The following is a 26875-nucleotide window of genomic DNA, read 5'->3' as shown; positions in this document are numbered from 1 at the left end:
CTACAGCTTTCTTAAATCTGGCCAGACGATTACGGCAGATATCGATATTGTCAGCAACTGCAAACCATGATGGAAAAGCTAGCTGCTAAACAACCGAGGCTGGTCAATTGCTCTAGGCCACTGCTACTTCAGGACAACGCTAGACCACACACTGCACAACAGACGGCTACCAAATTAGAGGAGCTTCAATTAGAATGTCTTAGACATCCACCGTACTCTCCGGACCTTGCTCCAACAGATTACCATTTTTTTCGCAATTTGGATAACTACTTGCAAGGAAAAAAATTCAACTCCGATGGGGCAGTCCAAACCGCCTTCAAAGATTTTATTGATTCCCGCCCGAATGGTTTTTTTAGTAAGGGGATCAATGAACTACCTATGAGATGGCAAAAGTGCATACATAGCAATGGTACATACTTTGATTAATTTAATATATTTCAATTAAAAAAAACGACTTTATGTTCCTCCTATAGAAAACGCCAATTTCATATGTAAGGACCTACTATAAATATTTCTAACTTGACTTTGTTCTGAGATTGATGTATCTATAGGTATAGTTATTTTTCATGAAATAAAACATATTTTGTGATATTTTCGGTTAACAGATAAATATCAGGCATCCCTCACAGTTCAAATAACACTTCATCCTAGTTTTCTTATGTAGATAATTAAATCCACATTAATCATTTATAATACTATTATGTATTTTTAAGGTAGAAACGAAAAACAAACATTAATTTTATAATTATCAAAACAGCGGAAGTTGTAAAGAATGTGAAAGGGAGCAAGTAGCTGCACTTTTAAACATTGTAAAACAACTCTCAATAAAATTTCTTCTCTTAAAAGTTCAATTTCCAGTCTGATATCAGTATTTAAAAATGGTATCGCCTCGGAGAATGTAAATAATTATGTAGTCTTGTTCTTGTTGCGATACGGTGGTTTACAAAATAATTATTTTATTTTGCACCTACTTAAAGGTATTTTTTTACGTAGCTTCCTTTTTGACCCACCGCTGCAACTTAGAACTCCAAACGGTAAAACTTTTTCATAAATACTTATCACGAAGCTAAAAGTTAAGTAAATTTTTCTTCTATGTGCATGCAGTCATGTAATTGTGCGTACAACTTTGTAAAGTTGTACATGTACAAATAAATACCTTGTGGATTTTTTACAGACGCAATTCTTTGAATTAAAGTTATTCTAGCTCAGACCATAAATTTTGTTTCTCAATTGCCATTCCATTCATCTGAGTCATTTTTTTGTTTAAATTTTACAAAATGCAGAATGAAAATTTATTACCAATATGTATTTATTTTCATTCTGCATTTTGTAAATTTGTATAAAAATCTAGATTCTAATATATTATGTACAGTTATATTGTGTTTATTCCGCCTATCGTAAACTTTTAAGTTATATTGTATTAAATTAGCTTTTACCTGCCCTGTAATTAAGTATATTTTATTATTACAAAATGCTATGTCCATAATTTGTCAAATTGCCAATCTATATTCGGCAAGAATCATCAAAAGTTAATTGTCCAACAATTAATTTATTCCATGATGAATTTTCAATAGGTATTTTGAAACTATATGAGTATATAGTTTCAAAATATCGCATATTCATTATTTAATTATTTATTTATTAATTAAAATAACTGACTATTTATCAAGAATCTAAAAGGAGTAATGAAATGTCTTCATCATAATTGATATTAAAATTCCATTAAAAACTTAACCCCCTTATTCATAGAAAAGTTACTAAACGTTTTAACTAATAAACTGTTTTGTCCCTCTCCGACAGGGAACAATTTGTTCTTTGACAGAGAGGGACAAAACAGTTTATTAGTTAAAACGTCTTGTAACTTCTCTATGAATAAGGGGGTAAGTTTACAAGTTAGTGTTAATAAAATTTCTACTTACAATAACTTGCGTCAGAATTAATTAAATCATAAATTACACACTTACATAAAAATTCGCTTATTTGTTCATCCAAATTGAAAAATCCAAGATACCTAAGCTAAAATATTTGATATCCACGCTACATACATTATGTACTTATATACTTACATGCTTCAAGCGGTAGCTGCTGCTTGCTTGCTTTATGCCATGCTTTAACATGACCAAGTGTCCTGTCCACTACTGGATCAGATTACTTGAATGCCTGAACCAAGTGCAGTTGTAGTTCTTTCTGATCTAATCAGCTGTTCAGTTCATCGTATACGCAGCGTGAAGCCCTATAAAAAATATTTAAAAAAAACAAAAAAAAATACTAAAATGGGACCACCTGGGAGCTCAACCCAATGCATCAAAAAAATAATTTTCAAAATCGGTCCATAAACGGCGGAGTAATCGGTGAACATACATAAAAAAAAGATCCCGATGAATTGAACCTCCTCCTTTTTTTGAAGTCGGTTAAAAAGATCCACCGCAATTATTTCCATAATGAACTAATAACGTCGACATGATGACACGATGACATGACACATCCAAACGAAGGCGCTTTCTCTCGGAACGCCTCGGAACCGGAATCTCACATTTAAAACGCAATCACAGAAATTATGGACCGAATTCACTCACGTAACAACTGCGCAATGCAAGAGGGACGTTATGTTTGTCTGAATATGTAGGCTAGGGTATGAATATTTCGTGTTTGCCACAGACGCCACAGATATGTGGCCCGTAGAGAAATAGGTACCTGGTATTGGGCCTGATAATCCCTTATTTGACACAGACTTTCTGTCTAGGACTGCCACTACAACTATGCAACGAGGAAATTGCATTGAGGTTCCGAGCTTTTGGTGAGGCCTACGTGCAGCAGTGGACTGCTATAGGCTGATGATGATGAACTACAAGGAGAGACAAAAAGTAGTACAAGCATATATTATAAGGAATGGAGAGTCAAAGAGAAGAGGCAATAACGTTGTCAAAATAGTTCCCTTTTTCGACGAATAAAAGACTTTCGTTCTTGATAATATATGGGCCTCGGCTTTCCTCGTCATACCACTTCTGTGGTACTCCTATAAAAGCTAAAACCAGGTTCCAAGGATTAGTACCTGGAACCGTGGGTATACGTGTATGATACATTCAAAAGATATTTTACTGCGCTAAACATCTATTCAACGTGTGTCTATGTCTGTTTTTATTTCGTATGGCTCAGAGAGTGTACTTTTGTGTTATTACGTATTAGACATATAAGATAGTTTAGTTAGATACTAATTACAGGAGAAAATAGTAGTCGTTCTTTATCACAATTAAACCGTAAGTAAGTAAACTGTTTCTGCACAGTCACTCAGTAGTAGGTTTTATTTTCGCTGGCGTCATTAAAACCTTGAGGATACAACAACACTTTCTGTTTCTTAGAGTAGGTAATTAGCAACGTGGTCTCACTTTCACCTGCCTTTAAAGATACGAATACCTCATCAGATATCTTAGTCCTGACAGACATCTGGATTCCGTCACCACATTCCGATCTGTTGGGCTAATGGCCATGAAGCTATACCATCGCCGTAATGGAATAATGTTCCAGATTCTCGATAATGTACTACTAACTGTGTGTATGTTCGCTAAAGTAACGGGTAAGTTTTCTGCGTGAGAACTTGTTGAGAATTAAAGTTATAGTTCGGGTAGTTAGGTATAAGAGATTTACGATTCTTTCGCTGATATTATTGCTAGGTAATGGGTATATTTTTATTCTAAGTACTTATAGTGTATACTTTTATAAGTCCTCATCATGATTCTAATCAAAAGAACCAATGTAAACAAATTACTATTTATTCATACACTCGAAATTGGAGAGGGACCTGACAAAAAATACAATAGGTACACTCAATTACGACACCCAAAAGTAAAGCCTTTGACTTGTTCTTGAAACATACGATGTTTCTCTTCTAAACTTCTTAAAGTGCTCGAGCCGTTTCTGTCTGTTTCAATGCATGTTAAATAGTTATCAATTGGAGATTCTGATCGTATGTTATTGTTTTCAAGTTTATTTACTATATTATTCTTTATACCTTTGCTGTTTGCATCATTAATTGATTTGTTTTTACTTTTCGTAACAGTAGCCTTTTGATATATTTTTTCAGCATTACTTTTGTTATTTTTTGTGTTTGGTTTTAGGACAATAGTTTTGCTTTCCGTTTTTGGAGCCTTATCATTTCCCCCATCAACAACTGGCTCAACAGCTGATAAGATAGTTTTAGGTTTGTTTGCGGGTTTCTTTTTAGCAGCATTTTGATTGTTCATGAGATAAGACGCATTATTTCCTTTCTTATCTTCTTCTTTCGGTTTTGCTTCAATCCGTTTCCGAGGAGTATCTCGTTCTGCTTTTCTTTTCTCCTCCTCTTCTAGTGTCAATTTGTATATCTTTAGCCGATTCTCCATTCGCACTTTCTCCGAATACCTTTGCAGACTCCTTGCTCGTTCTAATCTTGGCTTTATTTGCTCCATATCTGGTCCTAGACCTCCTAGTTTCACGTATTGGATGGGCAGCACCGTCGTCCGTCTTGCCCTTCTCGGCGGTGGTGTTACTTCAGACACACTTTTTAGATTATTCATTTCAAGCGATTTGCTAGTAACTTCACCATCGTCTAGAGAATTTTCAAAGCTTTCCACGACATGGTGGAGTAGCTTCTCGTAGTATATTTCGTTGTAGGCTTCAGTGTTATAAAAGTCTAAGGCTGAACTATTAGCACACTCACTAACGCTTCCTATATCAGTGTCACCAAACTCTGGAGATATGGACCGTATGTCAGGTTCTTCTTTCCTCGGAGCATTGCGGTGTAATTGCTTCTGAAACATCTCCAAGTATGAAGGTCTTTTGTTTTTGTTTCTGTTGACGAGATACGACACTGATTCTGGGGCATATTTGGAATTTTCACATTTATTACTGTTTTTCAAGGCATGTTGTTTTGGTTTGTTCTTTTTTGGGATTTTTATGAGGACATCGTTCTCGTAGAATGGTACCAAAATAGTTTCAGTAGGCTCTTCTTGTAACTGCACCGGTTTTGTTTTACTCACTACGAGGTCTTGAGATATTTCGAGGCTATCAATGGACATATTGGAATTTGCCATGGTCCGTTTTTCCATGATTCTTGTGAATATGTTTCTATAGTTTCTTGTATCTCTAAATAAATAGGATGACTGCTCCATACTGTCACAAGAATTTATTTTAAGGTTACGTGATGTTGATTTAAGAAAAAAGTTTGGAGTCTATTCACTATGGCTTATTTATTTTGGTCGTTGTTTATGGTACATCCATATTCAAAATAAGAGAGCAAAAAAGGCTCAGCGCGCAGTGGGTCCCTAATAGTTCTCTAATAGGTCTCTAATAGCGTTAGCACGCAACGGACGCATCGCATTCATTAGGTATTATTTTTATAGAAATTCACACAAGTGCGTCCACTTTGTCTGGTCTGATATAAACGATACCGAAAGGTGGACGATTACCTTAACTCGACCGCCTTCTTGCCTGAGGGTGCTAAGAATCGGGTAACCTGATTATGCGAAAGCGCTCATGACATTTAAAAATCCTGGAAATGCTCCGTGAGTGAGCGCTTTCGCATAATCAGGTTACCGGTACAGGTAGATACAGGGATCCCGATTCTCTATGTAAGCACCCTAAAACCGAGAAACCTAAACCGCTTAGCTTACTGAAATTTAGTTAAGTATTCATTTTAACGATTTACGGATAACGATTAATCTACTAACGCAGATTCGACATAGTAAAAGTAAGTTAACTAAGCTATAGCTAGTTAGTTAAACTTCACAACTTACCATTATGAAGTGTTTATATCAGGCTATTATTATTAATGCAATAAATGTAATAATTATATAACCACGTTTTAATTACTACCTACTTTAACTTAATCTTGTTAATTAAATACATCAAACTCTAGATCTCTTAAATTTAATTGTAGTACTAAAATTTAATTATACTACTATCTACTTGGGTAACATACGTACGTGGGCCTACGTTTCGTATAACATTTCTGAGCTAGACCACAGACGTTAAAACTAAACTAAATTAAATAACACCGTCTTGCATTTTTGCACTGTCTTCAGCATCATCATAACGTAATCATCCCCTGCTGTACATAGGTCTATCCGAAGGGGCGCTACAACACTCTATAGATCTACTTCCAAATCCAGCCACTACCGGCTACTTGTCTAAATGTTTTCGGTACAGCGGACGAGGGCGTCCCACGCTACGCTTGTCAGTTTGTAGTCTCCATTCTAGAACTCCTTTGCCCCACCGGACATTGTCTTTTCGGTATATATGGCCGGCTCACTGTCATTGTCTTCAGCTTGCAGATTTTATACATTTACTGAAATATACATAGAACAACGCGGACTCGGGTATGGAAATATATAAAGTTGCGTTTTTCTATTTCAGGCTTGTTCCACTTAGTACAAGATGTCGAAACAGAAAAACACAATTTATAGGTTAAAATACGAGCCAGTAGTAATTTTCAAATTTCCATTGTGTTACTGGCGTTTGGCCAAAGTAAGTGGTCCTGACTCCTGACCTACATACTACATAGCTATGTTGGACATCTATATCGCTTCTTATTTATTAAGCCTGATCACACATAATACACTCATGAGCAATGAAAAAGTTCCACCCATAGAGAAAGTATATCACTATGGTTCACATACATTCACCTGTTTTAAAAACGACAATAGTAACATTTGGTAACATTGCAAAAATGGATGGCCCCTTGAGTCACCCCCTTTCGGCTCCATAACTAAACTATTAGATAAATATATGTAAGTACCTATTTTCAATTTCTGAAATGGCAATCAAAATGAGAAAGTATCGTAAGTATATCAGCGTAAGTTATAGTTGCTCTACAAAATGGTACCTGCGCCGCAGACACGCAATCCGATGCAAATCTCGGCTGATATTCTCCGACCCACTGACTGTGTCTAGTTCAATGACATCGCGCCATCAGATCGATTCCACTATTAAACTACACACACTAGTAGGTTTTGCGTTTCTGATGCAGAGGATCTCTCTGGCTGTACAGCGAGGCAACGCTGCCAGCGCCTTAGGCCCGGGTCTCCTATTTACGCTGTAGTTCGCGTCCAGCGTCACGCCGTAGGCCGCGTCACGATGCTCACTATAGAAATGTACTGAAGCGGTCTCCCTCACACGCTGACGTTTGCGCGTAGATGTAGTGAGCATCGTGACGCGGCCTACGGCGAGACGCTGGATGCGATCTACGGCGCGTAATAGGAGACCCGGGCCTTAGGGAACTTTGCGTCGGATGCGTTCCAGAGCGAAGACACATAGTTTTTTGTTTATAGTTAGGTACTTACCTACAGTTATAAGTTTTTCTTAAGTTTAGAATAAGGTATTATTTATATTGTATTGTGTTGTGTAATAGAACAGTCTCATGATATTTGCCAAATAAAAACCGATATCTCAGTTTTATATGTATTTTGTACAACACAAATAATAATAATAATAATAATAATAATAATAATAATAATAATAATATGTGGGGACATCTCACACACGGCCATCCGACCCCAAGCTAGGCAGAACCTGTGTTATGGGTGTCGGACAGCTGATATATCTACACAAATACATAGATAGATAGATACTAAATAAGCGTAACAGAACTGATTCTTATCATTAAAACAGCTTATAGCTTTTAGTGAATTCTTCCACACAATTCACACGCTAGTTCCTTCATGTGATGAACAATTGCAGAACTCAAAAGATCTAACACAGGACCATTATAATTAAAATAAGCTCTATTTGTCCATACATCAACTTTTTCTTTACTTACTCACGTCAAATTACATTTCGTAACAAGAAAATTGGCTTAACCACTGGCACACCATATCACCACCCCTATTTAGCAGACAGGTCCCGTGAACTCTTGTTCTAAATACCCTGCCCCATCTCCGTCCAACTGGCGAGGCGCCAATATCCGCCCAGTCGGGAGATATCTGTGATATCTGATATCTGACACCGATATACCTGAACCACCCGAGGCTGGTGTGGAGTCAACAACACTTTAACGGCGTTACTAGGGTAAAACATAACATAATACACTCGCGAGCGATGACAAAGTTCTAGTGACCGGCAAATTACTCCTAAACGGAAAAGACTGGCTTATTGACTCCGCGCCGTTTGCAATATTGAAGTACATTTAAAAGCGCATCAGAATATTACCAAAAAATGAAAATATTTTGTCAATTTTTTTATAATACAGGTCAAAACTTTGAAAAAATTTGGGTTGTTTGGTGTTGAAATTTTGGAAGTGAAACTTTTTTATTGCTTGTAAGTTTATGTGTATATTACCTACATGTAGTAAATCAACATTTCATGTCTAGTAAATTTTAAATCTAGAGCAAATAGATACCTACTAAACACATGAAAAAAAAACAATTTTCAATTAACGATTAACCTCCACTCCGGCCGTTAGTTTTGAAGATAGCATCTGACATTTTACACTAACTAGATCCCGTCATTATTTTGAGCATCTTAAAGGTGAGCTGGTATGATAATGTGGACCAGATTGCTTCCATCTTTTGAGGAATAGGTTGTTGAGCATTTGGAATAGGTATACCTATTGGAAAATAATTTAATACCATGCTTTAACATAGGAAAAATCATATTTATGATACAATAGATAATAGATCAATTATAAGTATAACCGCTTCGTACTAAACAGAATTACCTATATTCCATTACGTATACCTCCCTAAAAACGTATTACTCAAGACTGAAGAGTTTTAACTTTCGGAGAGTAAAATGTTAACAGGCATTTAATATTTTTCTTCCTTCAACATCATCATCACCAGCCCATAGGCCCATAGTCATCCACTGCTGGACACAAGCCTCCTTCAAAGGCTCACTTCTTACCAGTCGGTACTTACGTCTATTCTATTCGGAGCTCCGAGATGGCAAACGGAAACAAGGTGGCCAGTTTCTTCGATATAAAGACGTGTTGAAGAGGCACATGAAGAGCTGTAATATAGCACCAGAGAACTGGGAGAAATGCGCCGCCGAGAGGCCTGAATGGAGACGCCGGGTTCAGACAAATGTTTTCACGTTTGAAGAAAAAAGACGTAAAGATCTCGACACTAAGCGAGATCAGCTGAAGGCCCGACCACCTGCGGCTATAACATATAATTATGAGAATGGAGTTTTGAAGTGTGGTATATGCGAACGAACTTTTACCGCCAAGATTGGCTATGTTAGCCACACAAGGGCACACCAGCGAAGCCTAAATAACAAGTAGCAGTCGCCGTAGCCGCATCGGCATGGAAGACATCATTTGTGTAGATATATCAGCTGTCCGATACCCATAACACAGGCTCTTCCTAGCTTGGGGTCGGATGGCCTTGTGTGAGATGTCCCTACATATTATTATTATTATTACCAATTACTCCTCCCAAATGTGTTAATATTTCAGGCAAATCATGACCAATGTCCGTTTTTATTTGCACCGTTTGTTTTCTATTGACAACAAGGTGATACGAATTAAGATGTCGTGCCTAAGTGTTTAGTTTACGAGGCCAAGGCGACTCACACCAACATTGTGGTATGTTAAGATGAGATTATAGGAGATGTTAACAGTAGTTGGGTAATGGAATATGAAATGTCAGGTGATTCAATTAGGAAACAGGTCTTGCTGTAGATTCGTGCGAATATAAGACTTGGATCGATAATTTGGTTAGTAAGTACCTAACACCGATTTATTTAGTGAAGAATACCGTTAGAACCATCATTGATCATAAAATATACAGTATATTACTTGTTTTTCATAATGCAAAACTCAATCTCAAAACAATCTTAAACCATACTGTAATATAATAAAGTCGTGTACGACAATTTATTGTTATGACCTTACAGTATGCAAAATTGTGCACTAGCGATAACATTACTACCGATTCTATACATGAAATATTATAACTGCATACTGAATTTATAACTTCCATGTAGTAACTCTCGATTTGTGTCCACTACATAGCTATAGCGATTATACCAGGATATAAAACCAATATAAAATTGCAACTCAATCATTCCACAATGAATCTTAATCGCCTGAAATAAGACTTATGTATGACTCAGAGTCTTCATCAATAAGATTGCTCAGCAAGGTCCGTCTTGGGTCAAGTTCAAAACGAATACTAGTTTCACTGAAGAAACCGAGTCTTACACAACAAATAGCTACTCTAGAATCTAGATCTTAGCACTAAGATTGTAAAGACCAGATTTCATAAACACCAAGATTACCAAGAGTCGCATCTCTTACATTTTATGCGCGAAGTAAATTTTTATATCGACAAGTAATGTCGTCTCACAACTTTACCAAAAACATCGTTTTAATGAGCTGTTGTCAATAATACTTTTAAATTGTGTTTTTAAGGATGAGTCTTTAATTAAATACTGTAAATAAATACCAGTCATAAATGACAATATTTTTTTGGGCAGAGGAATAAAACCGGACCTAGACTGACCCTTGTGGCACTCCCTTTTTAAAATACCGAACACAGCTATTGCGGAAGCGTTTAACAATAAACGATTATAATTTTATTGGGTATTTTAAACCAATTATTCTTATAAACTGAAGAATAATTGGAGAAAGTGTCCATTCGATTGTAAAAAATAGCCGCTTAAATTGAGACAGTGAATCGATTATTCAGCTAACACGGAGCTAAGACTTGGCCTACTTACGAGCATTTTTAGTAATACGGCTTCCTATTGTATTATAGTGTTAATAGATTTAAAGTAATTGTGTCACTTAATTAATAGGGATCTACTAACTTACGTAATAAATATCGGATAACGGATATCACGATTCACGATTATATTATTATAAATTTATACGACAGGTGTATTATATTGTTTATTATAATGTTTATAAGAATGATTAAAATACAGTTATATTATAAAAATGCCTGGATAAGAATACCGAGGACAGAGTCGAGTCTCTCGTCTTTCATCAAAAAACAAAAAAAAAACCTAGTAGAAGGCGGCTTTTATGCTCATAAAAATCGGGACTAGTCAATTTGGGACGGAAGAGAGGGTTCAAACATAAACCATTTTCAAAATAAATAAATAAAACTTATTTCCTAGAACTATTCCAGGAGAGTATGCAGTAAATATATGGTGAAGCATTCATCATCAGCCAATAATCATCCACTGCTGGACATAGGCCTCTCCCGAGGATGGCCACAACCACAACATTCGGTCCTCGACCTTCCTCACCAACCACTACCGGCTACCCGCCTAAGATCGTCAGTCCAGCGGGCAGGAGGGCGTCCCTCGCTGCGTTTGCCTGTTCGTGGTCTCTTTCTTTCCAAATGTGTGTCTTTCTAATCTTAGTCCTCTGACGGATGACCATGGTGAAGCATTATTACTAAAAGGATACTCAAGCACGTTATATAGTATACTAGCTGTTCCCGCGCGCTTCGCTTCGCCTTAAAAAGTTTTCCCGTGGGAACTCCGGGATAAAAAGTAGCCTATGTTCTTTCCCAGGGTCTAGACCGTATGTATACCAAATTTCATTCAAATCCGTTCAGTAGTTTTGGCGTGAAAGAGTAACAGACAGACAGACAGACAGACACAGTTACTTTCGCATTTATAATATTAGTTAGGATGTGATGCCAATTTATAGTGTAGATTCCCTGAAAATTCACATATCTCTCACTTGTTTAATAGGTTTAACTGCGCATCTGAGCGAAAATCCTAAATCAAATTATGAAGCTTAATAATTAGGTTTCAATGTTATCACAGATATATGCATGACTACCTGGCCGTTGGTTTAAATTAAACCTTCGGGGATATTATCTATCATTTACGATACTAAAAAAAAAAAAAACACGCACTCACGCCTTGTACTAATGTACTCCCTTGCGGGGTAAGCAGATAAATACGATACTATAGTATAGATATAGTTAAGTAGATAGTGGTTTCCAAAGGATTTGTCGTTGAAATGATGACATAATATAGATCTACGAATCTTACTATTGGTGTAACTCTGACTGTTGCATACTTATATTATGTATTACTGAAAAAAGTTTCCATACCATTTTATCCTTTAGTAGAGACAGTCAGAGACACTATAACCACGAATCCGATCGACTCACTAAATTAACTTACCTAAATGTGTTACTACCTCTGTAATAGGAATAAGGCAATCGAAAACATCGCTCTTCCTTCGGCAGTCGGGTAAAAACAAATAAAAATATAAAGACTTATATATAAGTTAGTATATAACCAACAAACTTACCTACATACTACTTTCTTACACAATGATACAATTGATATTTTGAGCAGCTAATAGGTTTCTCTTGTAAAAGAGCATTCCTTCACAACTCCAGTGAAGAGATGAAAGTAAGTCGTGACAGCACAAAATGAGAGCCTTTATATTTTTTATTAACAGGTTTTAAATTGGACACGTTGACTTCGAAGATTTACCAAAAAAATATTTATTATTATATTTATTAGGTTGTATTAGGTACCAATGTAAAATAGGTACTTATAACACACTAGCTGTTCCCGTGCGCTTCGCTTCGCCTTAAAACGTTTTCCCGAGGGAACTCCGGGATAAAAAGTATCCTATGTTATATGTATGTCTAGACTAGACCGTATGTATACCAAATTTCATTCAAATCCATTCAGTAGTTTACTAGTTACTTTCGCATTTTTAATATTAGTTAGGTTTAGATTGTATACCTACATAAATAAGGTAGTACTTATTCTATACTTGTTTACTAATCTTAATCCTTTATTCATTAATTATATGTAACAACTGATTTTATCATAACAAGTAGTTAAGCGAAAACTAAATTGTTTCTTTTAACAATTGACTATTAGTTACTTCTTAATCTTATCACCTTGAACTTGCCAAACGGAAGTATCTATTGAAACAATACAAGGCAAATTACAGGGTGTCCTAATCGCTTTACTGAGGGCCATTTTACAGCCCTATAATTTAATTCAAAACAGCCAGTATACGCCAGTTTCCTTTGCTTGTTGAGGCTTTTTCAAAAGCATTGTTTGGGTAATCTTCTCCTGTTAGTTTCCGTTTAAAGATAGTTCAACCGATAACCATAATAGAAAAAATAAAACGTTAAAATGTAGCTTGCAATAGCTACCTACAAATTTTGAGATAAAAAAAAACTATACTTGCCTCTCTACTTATCTCTCTCTCTCTATTTTTGAAACTAGCCATTCGTTGCTGAAAGCCCATTATCGTTGTCGCGACTCACCCAACCTCTTCTACCCCTTTCCCTCACCACCAAAGAAGGGAGAAACCAGATAAAAATGACATCACACTCCCTATCTCTGTCACTCTTGCCGTCATTTTTATCTGCCTTCTCCTTTCTGCAGGGCACGGCGAGCTGGCGCGACAGAACAACATCACCAGACAGATCCTTGAGGCGTACCTGCAGAAGAAGCTGGGGCTCGGCCAGGCCCCGAGAGCCCCCAGCATTATGGAGATCCTCCCGGTGATGGGTCACCGTGACCTGGACAACAGCAGTGAGGAGGAGGTTCCCGAGTTGTTCCCTGAAGACGATGGGCTCCAGAGCGTGGAGACTGAGCAGCTCGAGTCTATTTATGATGATGATGGCACACGTAAGGGTTTTCTTGTTGTATGGTTGGTTTGAGACTTTCAGCAGATTGTTTTTAGGCGAACTTCAAAATTCGTTTTCGTATAAAGTTGTTAAGAGGGACATAGTGAGTCACCCTTTTGGCATGCTATGTAAATTTTCAACATCCTGTACGTACACATAAACGTACGTCCGGGCAGTTAGCAATTGATGCTAATCAGTCTAACCAAGACTTTCACCACGGGGACCAACCCTAGCCTACCTCAATTTTTTGTCACCGACACGTTAAAAATAACATCACACAATTTGAGTATTAAAATAAAGTAGGTATTGTTTTGAGTTTTTTGCGGGCAATAAAGTTACGCAGACGCTTTTAATAACGAGCATGGGTGTAATAAAATCGTTAACCTTTATGTCGTAAATTATTATGACCTATTCCTACCTACTTTGCAATTTATTTATGACTATGGAATGCATTTGTATGGTCAATAAAATTTTAAAGAACAGCGAACCCTAAATGCAAAACCTAGTGCGTACGCGAACCATTAAAATTTAAAACTCAATTTAGAATACTGATCTCTGATAACTTCTTTTACTTTACTGTTAGCGTTTATAGCTCATTTGTCATCAAATCGGTGTTAGAGGTTTTTCAAATCGATTATTAGGAGCGAACCAACATTGTGCCATGGGAAACCAAATATGTCGTAAATTAGAAGTCAAATATTTGCAGTAAACGCAATGTTAGCAGTCGCCATGAGTGGCCTTCAGCGTATTTGTGTTAAGTTGCACAAGGTGACATATTTGAAGTAAGTAAATAATGCAACTCCGGATCAGGGTACATAATAACTATGTATAATTATCTGTATAGTTATAACAATAAGCATGAATTTCAAGTCCTTATTCAATCAGCCAATCCCTACGCTTCATTCCATACAGTACAGTATAAGTTCTCTCAGGTGGGAAACTGGCCGTTTTCATCGGTTCGCTTCAGGCATAAATGATAAGTGCTGCTGTACAATTATCTGATGATGATGATTTCATTTAAAGTATGATTTAAAAATTCTTGTTGTGTTAATTGTATGTGTATAAAAGCCGTCGGATTACAGTGGATCCATAATATTCTATTTATAGAAATTAAATCAACTGGGATGGTAATCAACTTGGAGAATATCTTTTTAATTTGTCTTAAGTCGGAGAAAAAAACTGGAATTAATAAGTTTATTTAAATCCGCGAACTTATTGTAAGGTCAAAAAACAAGTTCAATCACCTTTAAATTAATGTTTTGATCATAAGACGATTTTATGGATAAACGTCTTGGAGCCATATGGGAGAAGAAATTTCAATGCTAATTCGCTAAATCTAGAAAACAAACAAAAGGAAAAATCTAACATTTAGTTTTTCTATACCCTCAGCAACTGACCTTTTTACGTATTTTTTGGGGTTCCGTACCTGAAGTGTGAGAAAGTAAGGGTTCTAATACTACTAAAAAAATGAAAATAGTATGTCCTATGCATAGACAAATTAGCCATGCTCATGCTCATGTACAGTGTTATAAATACCCCCTCATATCCCAAATATCTGAAGTGCAAGTTTTCTCATTTGTTGTGTTCTCATTCTCGGGGTAGAACGTTGAAATCGGCAGATAACACATAGTTTAGCATTCCTGATCACAATGCTGCCTACTATTTAAATAAAGCGATTAAGACCTGCTAGACGAAAATCTTTTTTTATTCATAGATTTTTATTTGGTTTTAGATAATAGGGAAACCTGTTAAGAAAACGTGTCTGTTGACATCTATTGTTTCATCAGGCAATAATTATAATATATTCTGTCTCTTGTCCTCTAAAATACAAAGGGTTCAAAAGCAAAGTGATCTAGCACCTGCATCTATCTAGACAGGCTAAAAATATAAATGAAATAAAAAAACAAATGAATATTGGCTAAAATCTAGCCAGTCTAGCTAAACATCCTACTAATATTATAAATTCGAAAGATTGTGAGTATGGGTATATGTTTGTTACTTCTTCACGTTAAAACGGCTGAACCGATTTTAATGAAATTTGGTATCTAGTTATCTAACACCCTGGATTAATAAATGGGCTACTTTTTACCGCAGTATTCCCACGGTAAAACTTTTTAAGGCGAAGCGAAGCTCGTGGGATCAGCTAGCTCAAAATAAATGCAACAATGGTATGAAAGCCAAGTACCAGGACCTTATAGACAGACAGAAGCTGACAAAGAGCGGCTTAGCCCGGGGCGGCCGGCGGATGGCTGCAAAACCTGCCATCCCAAGCCTCAACGATTCAGCTTCAACCGCTGCGCCCTGATTCAGCGTCGACAGTGATTGATAACTCGTTGTTTTTATGTTTTTTTCTTCATTGGGCTGGGGACATGTCTGATAGGCAACCTGTAAAAATAAGGCTCAATAATATTCTCCAATAAACAATCTTAAATACTGGCAAATTAATGGCAATAGGTAACTAAAAACAGCAAACGGTTCGTTGATTTTTAAATTCATCCTGAATGTTTCGGTTCGTCAACCTTTTACGAGTTAGGATATTGCCCCCATCTATCAGAAGCCATAAATACAGCTATAATCGTCTATTTGGTAAATTTATTAGCTCGGTTTCATAACGGTACTTTAATTCGCAGTTGGAGATAAATGACAAACGTAGTCTGATAAATATTTTTAGCTGGATCGGGGTTTAATTCGAATAGTAAATGCAGGCAGCGCATGTTACTGTCCAAAATCTCAAATCGTGTGTTTGTGAGTGTTAACAATGATATCTTCTTAAAACGGGTTAGCTGAATACAGTGGATGTGTAGATTGTGCACTAAATAACACTTTTTGTCTATGGTATTACTGTATGAAGTGGGGGTTGTACCTATAGTTAGGGCATTTTGAGCTGTAATTCCGCTAGATAGTTTGGTCCCACTTCTATAGATTATTATGGGATTTCTTTTAGGCTGTAATAAAACTATCAAATTAAATTACTACTGTCACACATAACCTCATAACTTAAATTTCGAATATGGAATACTTATGAAATTTACGCATTCAAAAAATACCTATGAACTTTATGTACAATACCATTTATATAATATATTATCAATATTGGATAAATTTTAGTAGGTATTATTTAAACATCCAAGCAAATTATAAATGTGGACTAAATTCTCATAATCAAAAACAATGGTTTAATAAACAAGCAAAAATAAAAACTAGATAGACACACTCGGATGCTATTGAGGTCGGTAGAATTTTGAACACATTATTATATTTTGTGTTTATTATCTAGAGCACTTCATTTTGAATATGCAAATGAGATTATGTTAGCTTGAGATGTATTATGAACACGACCGTTATATATTATATAGTATTACAGCACCTCATTATACTCATTATATTGCTCCGCTATGCCAGTAAACAAACAATATTCCAATAACAATATATTAAAATTTTTAGTCTGTTGTTCCTTCGTGCAGGCTTTTATAATTATTTACTTCTTTTTCTTTAGACGGAATAATGAAAGCAAAACTTTATTCTCGTTTTTATGACTCAACCCTTAACTTTTTCATTATTGTTTCAGGTAAAAAAAAATATGCCAGCTCAACATACGAGAACGAATTGGACTCACTAAACTACAATCGTAAGATACTCTTCCTGACTTCACCGCTTCTGGGGATGGTGGCACTCAACTAACTTTTATTATTTCTGATTAACTTATGTAATAACGCTACTAACGATGGAATATGGGAGCTTGTCACGTCTTGGTCTCCTTCCAATCTAGGGTTTTAGGCCTAGTCCACCACGCTGTCCTAGTGCGGGTTGGTGGACCGCAACACAAGCAAGCTTGTGCTGATAGAGTTAAGGGTAGGCAGGTAGGCAACCTGACTGTCAGATGTTTTCAAGCTGCCCCAAGGCCTCTGAATAGGCCTAACGACTGCTGCTGCTGACCTTACCGTCATTTTCACACCTGAGAACGTTAAGTTAAACAGAACTTGAGTGTGAAATTCAGCGCTGTGATTGGCTGAGGCAGATTTTCTCTTATAAGAAACTGGGCTTTAAGAAAACAATGCTATTTTGAATAAACTAAAATAATCAAAGATTAGATTATGTGTTATTTTTTTTTTTACCATTTTGCACTTGTAACCTTTGAACAAATTAATTTAAACCAAGAAATGTCGTAGGTATAAGTATGTATTATGTAAACGTATGTAGGTAGGTACTGAACTAAACGAACCGCATAAGCAGTTTATCCATTTTGATGAAGGCTCTGGTTACGGCCAGCGGTCACACCTGATGCACATATGGACTTGAACTCATTTACACATTACAGGTACTCAAGGTACTCGGCGGTTCGTTTAGTTCAGTACCTACCTACATACGTTTACATAATACATACTTATACCTACGACATTTCTTGGTTTAAATTAATTTGTTCAAAGGTTACAAGTGCAAAATGGTAATAAAAAAAATAACACATAATCTAATCTTTGATTATTTTAGTTTATTCAAAATAGCATTGTTTTCTTAAATCTTTTGTTAATAGTGTATGCATTCGTACATAAGTAGGTCTTAATAAAATGGCAAAAATCGACCTTTAAAAGTAGATATCTATAATATTATTTAATATCAAAATACATTTCTATTTCTAGAGAAAAAAAAACAAACCTAAATAAATAAATATAAACTTATCGTAAAATTTTATGTCCAGACACATTTAAAATTGAGATGTTTGCCTTCCAAGGCATCCTCCTTATTTACTTACCTACTAGATCTTGGGTATAAAATATTTAGCAGGTTTATTTTCATCTTGAGCTATTCCAGTCCATCCTTGCGTTTCTGGATTCACACACACACATATATATACAGGATGTAGCAAGCGTTAAAACCTGAAAAGGGGGGTTACTACGACTTTAAATTCGTCAAAACACTCCCCATATATGTTCTTCGGCCGTTGAGAAAATGCATTTTTGACGTATGCTTAAAATTAAAATTCGTAGAACTAAAATTGTTCAGAATGACCCACTGAGTCACCCCCTTTCTGCTTGGTAGGTATACCACTTTGGCAACAATCTGTATTTATAAACTTTATACTGTGTGTGAATCCAGAAATTCAAGGTCAAACGATAGACCGCAAGGTCATGGATGGACTGAAACACCCTGTATGCATATGTTCCACTTATAGGTCCTGTAACTGGGGCATTACTCCGGCCTTGGCCTTCAGAGACTATTGCCATTTGCCATTAAAACTAGTCAGAGTAATGTGATTCACATAAAAAGCCGCCGTGGCTCTCACGTTAGCCATTATGGCTTTTAATACCATACATTAAGGGTGGGCTTCTGGGATGCGAACTACTTACAAATTTATTTTATGTGAAAATATTAAGGAGTATTTCGATTTAAAACAAGGGAGTTATGCTGTTTCCACCTCTAAAGCAATGAGTTTAGGGGCCTAAATAGATTAGGCATGTTATTTCCGCCGGGCCAGAGTAGTGGAACTAGTGGATTAAATTAAATTAAAAACAAAATGAAGGGCCAGAAAAATATTCTGAATGACAAAAAAATCTGAACATAAATAAAAAAGTTCAAGAACCCTATCTACCTATAAAAATAAATTTAAACCTTATGCCAATCAGCTCAAGCAGCCACATGCAAGCATTAGTCACGTTAAAATTATAACACTCCTTTCCGTTTCAGTCGGATAAGTAACGCCTGTTTTGCACTCTACAGGATGATGCAAATAAAATCTGAATTTCAAAATTCGCGAAAAAATATTTAATTTTTCTTAGAAACTTTTTACTAAGGAGAATGAAATATTTTTTTCGCGAATTTTGAAATTCTGATTTATTTTTCGGACTTAGATGTACCATGCTGCACATGTAGGTTTCGGCTTAGTATACCCTTTGTGCAACACCCTGTATATACAATACAGGGTTCATCCACTGGTGCAAAGAACTATGAAGGTCGACGTTGTTCCAATCCTCTTTGTTTATTTGTGAGGATGTAGTTCATTGTTTTTATAAATAGGTGCCGGTACATCGAACATTGCTGTTGAAGATGTTTTTTTCTTAATTGAAGTAGGTATTGGAGATTTTTTAATTGATATCTATACAGAGTGGCACTGTTAGTCATGGTTATGGTCCAAACGAAATGGTGGCCCGATCGCAAGTCAAAATGAAGTAAGTACCTAAGTTTACGAAGTAATTAATATCAATATAGTTACAATTTGAATTTCAATTCAAGTTCGCGATTGGGAGACATAATTAGCAGCTCCAGTTTACCATGGTACTGAAAAAACAAAACACTCACACCTTGTACTAATGTACTCCCTTGTGGGGTAGGCAGAAGTGCATTGCTGCACTCACTTTTCGCCAGTGTTATGTTAGTCCCAATGTAAAAGGGGGCGGGCCTATTGCCATTTTACGGGCACTTCCAAGACCCGAGAACAAATGTCTGTGTTTAAACAAATATCTGCCCCAGCCGGGAATCGAACCCGGGACCTTCGGCTCAGTAGTCAGGGTCACTCACCACTACGCCATTCGGTCGTCAGTTTACCATGGCAATGCCACCAAAAAAACTTTGATAAGGTCAGTTTTTAGCGAAAAACTCTATTTTGTTATTGCAACAAAATAGTTTAGTAGTGATGTTCATCGGTTACCTACATAATAACTGGTTCTAATGACATTACCTACTAATGGTTTAATGACATAACTGATTTAATCATCTGAACAGGTTATTTCAAGAAGTCGTGATTACTTATGATATTTTAATTTGTGTACGTAAAATTTGTATATTTTTTCATTACGATACTTAATTACTGTCTCTTTTAAAATAGATACTTAGTAATTTTTAAGCAGTCAAACATAAAAAGCTCCGTATAGTAAAGTTATTAATGAATTTAAAATCAATAAAAAAACAGGATGCCAAAAGAAAACCAAAAAAATATATCATCACGTCCAATCCAACTTTCTTTTTTATGTCACCTTTTTACAACAATGGTATTCCCCGTTTAAAGCGAATCTCGTTACGTCACCTCTGAATTCGGCCTCTATGGAGGTCGTTCGAAATTTAAAATGTTAATGCCGAAGATGCGATGCGTTTGCGCCACTCTCCGCAACACGCTTGACCGCAGGCATCTGTGGTATGTGTGCACGGCGCGGAACAGTGCTGAGGCTGCTTTGATGTTTTTTGTTGGCAGGATGGTGGTGAAAGTGAAACTTATTTCTTGTAAGTAAGTATTTTGAAATAAAAGTATAATTATTTTACTACATTTGGGAAGAGATATGTCATGTCATGATGAAAAAGAGAAAATGGGATTAAATGGATAACGATGAACTTAGATCTTTATTGCTCTTTAACATTACTCACGGTTCTAATATTATGTTTCATATTACATTTAAATTTAGTTTACATTATCTCTGCAGTGTGATACTCATGAACTGGAGCTATTGCCAAGGCGTATCATCATAATTATTCATAATCGTTTTGATACAAACTATTCAATTCACGATTTCACTATTACAGTCACCGAAGGCTTAACAAAGTCAAGGTCAACTTTGACACACCTACACTAAGCCGGTAAGCTTACTGTACCCGCATGTACACATCTATACAACAGCTTAAAATCTAAAGGTTGCATAAAGCGTCTACATCATTGATATTTGCACCCACTGTAGTCCGGCCGGTACTATCGTAGTGGGTACGCGCCTTTAGGCTGCGCCAGCGACGCGAATACTTTTTTGTTAGTTTTGTTTCCTTTTTTCTAAACGACCTTTTTGGTGATTTGATTAATGAGGTGACAGTGTTATTAGCTTATTGGTTTTTCGTTTGTTTTTGTGACTTATTATAAGTAGGGTATTAAATAAACATAAATTAATGTTTTAATTACTAAATTCTAGCTGTATTTTAAATATAAATTCGTGATAAGTTAGTATTCATATGCGTGCCAAATATGAGTGTTTTTTTAAATATCGAAAGAAATAAGTAAACAATAAAGATTGTGATTTGATTTTCATAACGAGATGGACCAACACAGGTTACGCAAAAAGAAAAAAAACTAATGAACAACCTAATTAGATTAAAAATAGGTTTTAAATTAGCTTATATTATTAGTTTTATAGATATTCATTAAAATACACAATCCTTGAAGGTTGTCCTCGTAACCTTGACTTCAGTGAAAGGATTCCATATCGTTTTTCAGTGCAATACTGAAATAGGTCTTATTTTCTATACAATAAGATCTTAATAATGTTCTCTGGAATGATGTGCAAAAACGAAGCTGATTTTATAGACCATTGACCCTAAAAAAGCTGGTACGTTTTTAATTGATTAAAGCGAATTAATTATATTCTTATGCCGGCCAATCTTCAGTTCTTCATAAGATCATAGAAACCACCATAAATAGTGATTTTCAGAGATTTTGAGAGGTTAAATGCATAAAAAAAGATTATTTATATCAGAATCTCAACTACTTAGCATAGAAAAAAAAAGTTTCGGATTCACGAAAATAACTTGTATCTTCTTTTACGTTGGGCAATTCTTTCGGTACGCTGGACACCCTGTATATTTATTGAACTCTTCTAAAGTGTCGTCAGATATTTGCAATGTATCTATCTAATGTACCAGCCGTTGTAATCTGCTAAACCTTACACAAAACAATTGAACCGGTCATTAACGACGGCACAAATCCACTCGGACCAAACCTTTTCAGAATAAATAAGAGGCAATCAGCCGAAGAGCTGTCTAATTGTCATCCTGCACCTTGACCTTTCGAATATTTCAACCGATCCGTCAATTTGTGGATACAGCTAAGCTAAGGTTGCCAAATCCAAATAATCCAATACTTATCTGACTTGGAAAAAATATTATAATTTGATCAATACCAATTCTATAGGTATCTGAAAATAAAGTCTTCAAAGCGAGTCGGTGACAGACACTACAAATGGAGAAAGGTTTGTCACCACAGTGAAACGCATAGTGCCAATTTATCCATAGTCGGTTATCTAACCGACAGGTATTGATTTATAAATTAAACGTCATCTCCATATAAAATTCATGGCAGATGTGTCAAAAGCCAACCACTACTCCCTGCTGGTTATGCTCCAACTGACTATAGAGAAATTGGCTCTAAAGCTAACGGACACGGCACGGGTTTGTTATCGGCGTCAATAGAGACGTTTAATACACGTTTCCACCAATCACAGCGCTGTATTTATGGCTAATTTCGATAAACCTGGACAAAACCCGTAGTATGGTAAATTGGTAATAGTCAAAATTTTACGTCAACAGGTTAGTTTTAATTTTGTCACTTGATCCAAACCATAGTGTCATAGCTGTTCCAAAAATATTTTAATAATAATTTTCGGAGATTTATCACGTACTTTATTTTAACTGTTAGATCCATCTACTCGTATATGTAACTCCATATCATACATACTAGCATACATTGACAACATGCATCTTACCTAATAAAACCTAACTGGTATAGCTGGACTTCATCTAGGTCCATTATGTCATCATCATTGAGGTTAAAAGCACAATAATCATTGACCATAATCGGACAGATTGAATATGTTTCTAAATTAAAAACCATGGCTAAAAATACATCATTTTAAAGAAATGGGCAGGGTGGATTAACATTCCACTTTTTGACATCATCTTTTTGTTACCTTAAATGAGATCGCAAAAATATACATATACCACATAGTTAAGTGTAAACAAAATACTTTTTAATGTCTACCTCTTCGGTTAAAATAAAGATTTCGTTAGTAAAGTGGCTTGTTCATAGATTTTCCACGAGGAAAAAACAATTGACATTTAAAGAAGATTTCATATGCAGGAATTCTCTGTGATCTTGTCTAGAGTCTTCATAAACCAGTTACCTAGGTGTTTCGTATTTGATTGAAGGAAACGGCAATTTGATCTAAAAACCGATACCGGATGCGCTCGACCGGCGTGGCTGCCTGATCCGATCGGAATATGCTACATGTGGCTATTTAGACATGGCCTTTACCTACCAAGAACCAAGGAGATCACTCTATATGACAAAAAACTATGTTTCGGAGCACTGCTGCGCGAGACACGACTCTTTCTCGTTGTATTAAACGTGCCGATTGCACGACATCTGTCCTTCGTTTTCGTAACCCTCCAGTACCAGATTAATGGGCCATCCAAAGGAGTGCCACGACACTCTTTATATTTGAAGCCTCTAGCATTATATGGTGCTACCGACAAAACTCAACAAACTCGTCCCAATCTAGGGGACTAAGCAGAGGGGACAAAGTGGACTCACGTTTCCTACTCTTCCGATGATTCGGATCCATAGTATACTTGATCCGATCGGTCGTACAAACTGGACTCACTTTTCCTATTCATCCGATGATCCGAACCAATAAAAGTTCACTTGGTCCGATCAGTTGGACCAAGTTTTCAGAGGATTTAATTTCATTGCTATTCCCTTTTTCTGAACACCTAAACTGTGAAATCATAATTTGAGAAGCAACGCATCCCTGAGACGCCCAGTCTATGATTACCGGATGATTACTAAAGTGATTTGATTACAGACCCAGTATGTAATCATTGCCCAGTACTGTTGCAATATTCGCCGCAGTTTAGCTCGTTTAGTTCAGTCCAGATAATCTAGATTATATGAAAAAGTTTAGGAATGTTTTCGGGTCCCTTATACGATAAGTCCGTTTTAAGTAATTTAAACTAGTTTTACCTTCGGGTTAAATCACGTTATATGTATGCAGTAAATTGCAGTATTTGCTATTCCTATGTTTGAATGTATTTATAAATAAAGTTACCGTTTTAAACTCCTAACAATAATGTATTTTTTTTAAACTCTATCGCTATTAACAAAAAACCCAATCGAAATGATCCATTTAAGATTTTCATAACGTCGTGGCCACACACTGACTTACGGTAACAAACGTAGGTACAATACTATTTTAGTCGAGGGTAATTAAAAAGTACGTTTCTGTAATTGGAAATCTATCTAGATACTTAGATGGATTAATTAATAAAATCTTATTACCATTAACATACAAATATCAAGGAAATTAAAATAAAAACCAATAAAGGTCTCATTTAAATAACTTCCTGTCATTAATATTGCAAGGATCTAATCTTCTCTGATCTATATTAAAATTAGCGATTAAGATGATGAATTTGTCATACGACCCTGCCCTTTCTTCTCAAAGCCATAAAGTCCATATCAGCTGACAGATCAAATTAACTGAATGACTGTTATAAAAGGTTAATACTTCATACTCAACCATATACTTAGTTGAATTAAAGCAAGCGAAATGAATGCCACTTTAATACCCAGTCATAGGTCATAATAAATCACAGGTAATCTTTAATTAATATGCAAGTTATCATAAAAACTATTATAAAAATGCATGCAAACCTCGCAAACAATTAAATACCTAGTTAGCATCAAAAAATTACCAATACTTTGTCTAGCGTGGCTACGTCACCTCATTTGTAAACCAGAAAAAACGAGTTACTAATATCTCGAAATATTCGAATTAGTAAATCAAGTCTCTCAGACGATTCACTCACTAGTTATCGATTAGTCGTTTAGAAAAAAAAAGAAGGAAACAAAATAATAAACAATATTATTATTTTAAGTTTAATTCTACCTTCAAGACAGTATTCCAAGAACTTGTAAGTTTCTATCGTGGTTACAACTGAAGTGTGAAATGTGTCGGTTTGAGTTTATTCTCCTTGTGATGTCGGTCGTGTGGGTGGCGGGGGCATGGGGTGCCCACTACCCGACATCTTTAAACAGCATTGGAGGAAAAACAGGTAAAATCTTCATTATTTTCAGCATATTATATTTTATTGATTACGATACACGTTACCTTTTTTCATACTGTCTATTTCCTATCTATGGGGTTGTCTGGAAGAGATTACTTTTAGTAATAAGGCCGCCGATTGTTGATTGTACTACATATTTCTTTTCTATGTTTCTGAAACTGTTTCTGTTTGTGTGAAATAAAGATCATTTTATGTTTTATCTTATCTTTATCTTATAGGTACTGAGTTCTTACATAAGTAAGAACTATCTTTTTTCTTTTTTTTACAATGATGACTATTATGATTACTATATCACTATTACGATTTATTACCCCATCTTTCATAGTCTTTAAATGATTTCCCGGGGGAATTTTGGAATGTCGGATGGGTTTTTGAAATCGGCCCAGTCGTTACGGAGCTTCAAAGAAAAAAACAAATCTTACCTTTTTAATAAATTTTAACGTAGAAAATAGCATCAATATAGTATTTAATAATAATAATACCTATATACCTACTATGTTATACATTATGTATACAGTGAATAAGTAGATTATTTTATAACAAGAATTCAATATTTCAGCTCAACAGGAAAATAGGAATTGGTTGAAGTCTGAAACTCAAGACACTTTAAAAGAAGATGAGTCAGGTAGGTAGGGTAACGTAACGTACCTAGGGACATTTTCGACTACCCCAACTTTGAATGAAGCTATCGCAGCGTACAACTAAGATATCAATGTGAAATTTTCTTTATTCGGTAGGATATATAATCTATTATCACTAGTATTTGTGCTAAAGCTTTAGTGTGGCCAGATTTTATTAAATTAAGATAAAAGTAAAAATGCTTATTTTGACCCAAGGTACGTTACACGTTTGTACCTTGGGACACTGTTTCCTATAGCTTTGTACTATGGAAAATGCAAACTTCTAAATAACGCCTTATATCTCTGCTCTTATTGATTTACTGAATCTCTCTTCTGTCTAGTTTCACTCTGGCACTAATAAGAACAGAGATATAAGGCGTTATTTAGATGTATGCATTTTCGATAGTACAAAGCCATAGGAAACAGTGTCCCAAGGTACAAATTTAATTGTGTCCCAAGGTACAAAAAAGCAATATTTAACCAAAATTTAAATATCTTTATTTTTAATTTAGGAATCTTTCAGATAATTGCCATGTCATAAAATTAAATAACTGAAAAGTTATACGTGACATCCATGTCTTTATTTTGAGCATGCCTCAATGAGATAAAGCAACACAAAAAACTATACAAAAGCTACTTTTGACTCCAAAAAACTTCATATTGTCTTCACCACACACTCGATGCTGGTATGATCACGAGACTCACTAGTTTTGCCAAGCGAGTAAAAAACTATGCCTAGGGTAGAATTTTAATGTGTTTATTTAGCCGGTTTTTAAAATACAATCAATGTCCCGAGGTACAAGCGTCCCAAGGTACGTTACGTTACCCTACTTAATTACTGTAAAGGTA

At 35.7% G+C, this 26875-nt stretch overlaps 2 protein-coding genes across 6 annotated transcripts in view; one reads left to right on the top strand and one right to left on the bottom strand.

Annotated features, from left to right (window-relative positions):
* LOC105383612 (C-type lectin 37Db) overlaps positions 1–26875 on the top strand; it is a 70975-nt gene that overhangs the window by 18827 nt on the left and 25273 nt on the right. Inside the window, exons 1-3 of one of the 5 annotated variants that reach the window (XM_048631552.1) lie at positions 21224–21323; positions 25236–25394; positions 25966–26031. In XM_048631552.1, coding sequence (XP_048487509.1) covers positions 25289–25394; positions 25966–26031 — 172 coding nt within the window. In that variant the 5' untranslated portion in view covers positions 21224–21323; positions 25236–25288. Of the gene's footprint in view, positions 1–13353; positions 13600–17166; positions 17227–21223; positions 21325–25042; positions 25395–25965; positions 26032–26875 lie in introns of those variants that run through there. The other 4 variants (XM_048631551.1, XM_011553692.3, XM_048631550.1 and 1 more) reach the window with 4 other exon arrangements.
* LOC125490969 lies at positions 3755–5212 on the bottom strand. Its single transcript, XM_048631549.1, has one exon. It carries the CDS (start codon positions 5145–5147, stop codon positions 3825–3827), a length of 1323 nt encoding a protein of 440 aa, XP_048487506.1. The 5' UTR covers positions 5148–5212; the 3' UTR covers positions 3755–3824.

This window comes from Plutella xylostella, chromosome 29 (genome assembly GCF_932276165.1).
Source record: "Plutella xylostella chromosome 29, ilPluXylo3.1, whole genome shotgun sequence".
Classification (NCBI taxonomy): Eukaryota; Metazoa; Arthropoda; class Insecta; order Lepidoptera; family Plutellidae; genus Plutella; species Plutella xylostella.
This window is presented reverse-complemented; position numbering and strand designations above follow the sequence as displayed.